General features: G+C 47.1%; 1 protein-coding gene across 1 annotated transcript; it reads left to right on the top strand.

The window, feature by feature from the left end:
* The first annotated feature begins 1,153 nt into the window (after positions 1 to 1,153).
* LOC134289361 (uncharacterized) lies at positions 1,154 to 2,158 on the top strand. Its single transcript, XM_062855117.1, has one exon. The coding sequence runs from the start codon at positions 1,154 to 1,156 to the stop codon at positions 2,156 to 2,158; it is 1,005 nt and encodes a 334-aa protein (XP_062711101.1).
* The last annotated feature ends 433 nt before the right edge of the window (positions 2,159 to 2,591 follow it).

Raw genomic sequence — 2,591 nt, 5'->3', positions numbered from 1 at the left:
TACCAAAAATACGCGAGACTGAACGCGAGAACCATTCAAAGAATGCTTCGTTTGCAAAGGTTCTTGTCCAGTAATCACAAAGTGCAAACGGTTCGGTGAACTGAGCTACGAGTCGAAGTGGTCAGTAATACGAGAAGCGAAGCTGTGCCGTAAATGCCTACGTAAACATAACGGTACATGTCGGCAACAAAACAAATGCGGAATCAACGGGTGCACTTATTTGCACCACCCTTTGCTGCATAATGAGAAAACTGGAAGCGAGCATGGAGAAGTAGCGGAAACGAATTCCAGTTGCAACATCCATCAAACTCAAACCAGCGATGTATTGTTTCGGATTATTCCAATAGTACTACACGGTCCTGCGAAGACGGTGCGGACGTACGCCTTCATCGATGTCGGATCCGAACTCACGCTCATGGAAAAATCACTTGCGCTGGAGCTTGGACTGCAAGGATCTCAGATGGCCCTCTGCTTGAAATGGACAGGGGATACCAGCAGAATGGAGAACGATTCTCAAAAGGTTGAGGTGGCTATTTCTTACGCCAGGAATACATTCCAAAGGCATAAACTCGAACTGTTCGAACTGTTCAGCAGCTGAAGCTAAGACCACAGACCCTGATAGCCTCTGAAATGCAAAGGCGCTACAGTCATCTTGTCGTCGGCATACCTTTCGATTCCTATATTGATGTGTGTCCGCGTATCCTGATCGGTCTAGACAAGGCACAACTAGGACATGCATTAAAAAGTCGAGAAGGCAAGTCATCTGAACCCATAGCCGTCAAAACACGTTTAGGGTGGATCGTGTATGGAAGTTGTTCATCAGTTAACCACTCTGAAAGTTACGTCAACTACCATGCGGTACAAGTGTGTGAGTGTAATGACGCTTCCGATGAAAATCTCCACACAGCAATGAAGAACTATTTCGCGCTTGACAGCATGGGAATCTCCAATGAAATTTCTATCCATTCCTCGCTCAGAACTACAAGCTAGCATTCTCGGTGTTCGACTAGCAAACAACGTTGCCCAATCATTATCCATTATAGTGAGCAAGCGCTTCTTCTGGACTGACTCCAGAGATGTCATTTGCTGGTTGAACTCCGACCATCGAAGATACAGTCAGTTTGTGGCATTCCAAGTAAGCGAGATCCTGGAGATGACAGATGTAAGGGAATGGCGTGGGGTTCCAACGAAGCTGAACGTGGCCGACGAAGGAACTAAGTGGACGCGTCATCCTGATCTCAGCGCTTCTAGCCGTTGGTTTAAAGGACCAGAATTCCTACATGAACCACAAGAAGAGTGGCCAAGTACCTCCCGGTATGGAGCAACGAACACGGAGCTCCGAGCACATCTGATGACGCACGTTTCTACGGTGGAATCCATCATTAATCCTCAAAACTTCTCGAAGTGGACCACGATACTACGTACAACAGCGTTCGTGTTCCGGTTTATATACAACTCTAGACCGAAGACAAAACAACGAACTGGAGGGCCGTTGACGCAGCAGGAGTTGAAAAGAGCAGAGAACTTTCTGCATCGTCTTGCCCAGAGCGACGAGTACGCAGATGAAATGGCTATCCTATTTGGAAATCGCTTGAACGGAACGGATAAGCAAGCTATACCCAAAAGTAGCTCTATTGCTTATTTCTGCCCTTTTCTCGATGAAACCGACGTATTAAGGGTTCGGGGCCGAACCGGTGCCTGCCCGATGATCAACTACGATGCAGTTAACCCCATCATACTCCCTCGTAACCATCGTGTCACACATTTGATCCTTCTCCAATATCACCGCAAATATCACCACCAAAACCACAACACTGTTCTCAACGAGATTCGCCAACGATACATGAATGCTAGCGCAATGCCACAGCCCCCAATTATGAGTGACCTGCCACCGTCCCGTCTGGCCGCCTTTTCTCGTCCGTTTACGCACATGGGGGTGGAATACTTTGGCCCCATATTAGTCACTGCTAACCGAAAAACTGAAAAACGCTGGGTTCTAATAGCTACCTGCCTAACCATCCGCGCCATCCACTTGCAAGTTGCACACACTCTCAGTACCGATTCCTGCATCATGGCCCTGCGAAACGTCTTTGGTAGGAGGGGTACGCCGGCAGTTATCTATAGCGACCAAGGTACCAATTTCCGTGGTGCTATTTAGCAAGGAGTTGAATGCCGTTGTGAAAAGTCTTGACCAGGAGCGACAAAAAGCTGAGTTTACTACTCCGCACACCACTTGGATCTTCAACCCACCAGCCTCTCCGCACATGGGCGGAGCATGGGAGCGTCTTATCCGCACAGTCAAGCAAAACTTCAATAAGCTGATGATGATTAACCTGGGCTTGTTAGGGGAATATCTGTAAATAAAAAGAAAATCGCGTTAAGTACTGTTCCTTTGAATTCCACTAAGAATATGCATCTTTTGACAGATACGTATTTCGACCTCAACTGTAAGGTCGTTTTCAGTGTCTTGTACATGACTCGAGGTGCTGATCGAAGTCGAGTCAAGTACAAGACACTGAAGACGACCTTACAGTTGAGGTCGAAATACGTATCTGTCAAAGGATGCAAATTCTTAGTGGAATTCAAAGGAA

The sequence above is a fragment of the Aedes albopictus genome, chromosome 1, assembly GCF_035046485.1.
Source record: "Aedes albopictus strain Foshan chromosome 1, AalbF5, whole genome shotgun sequence".
NCBI lineage: Eukaryota > Metazoa > Arthropoda > Insecta > Diptera > Culicidae > Aedes > Aedes albopictus.
This window is presented reverse-complemented; position numbering and strand designations above follow the sequence as displayed.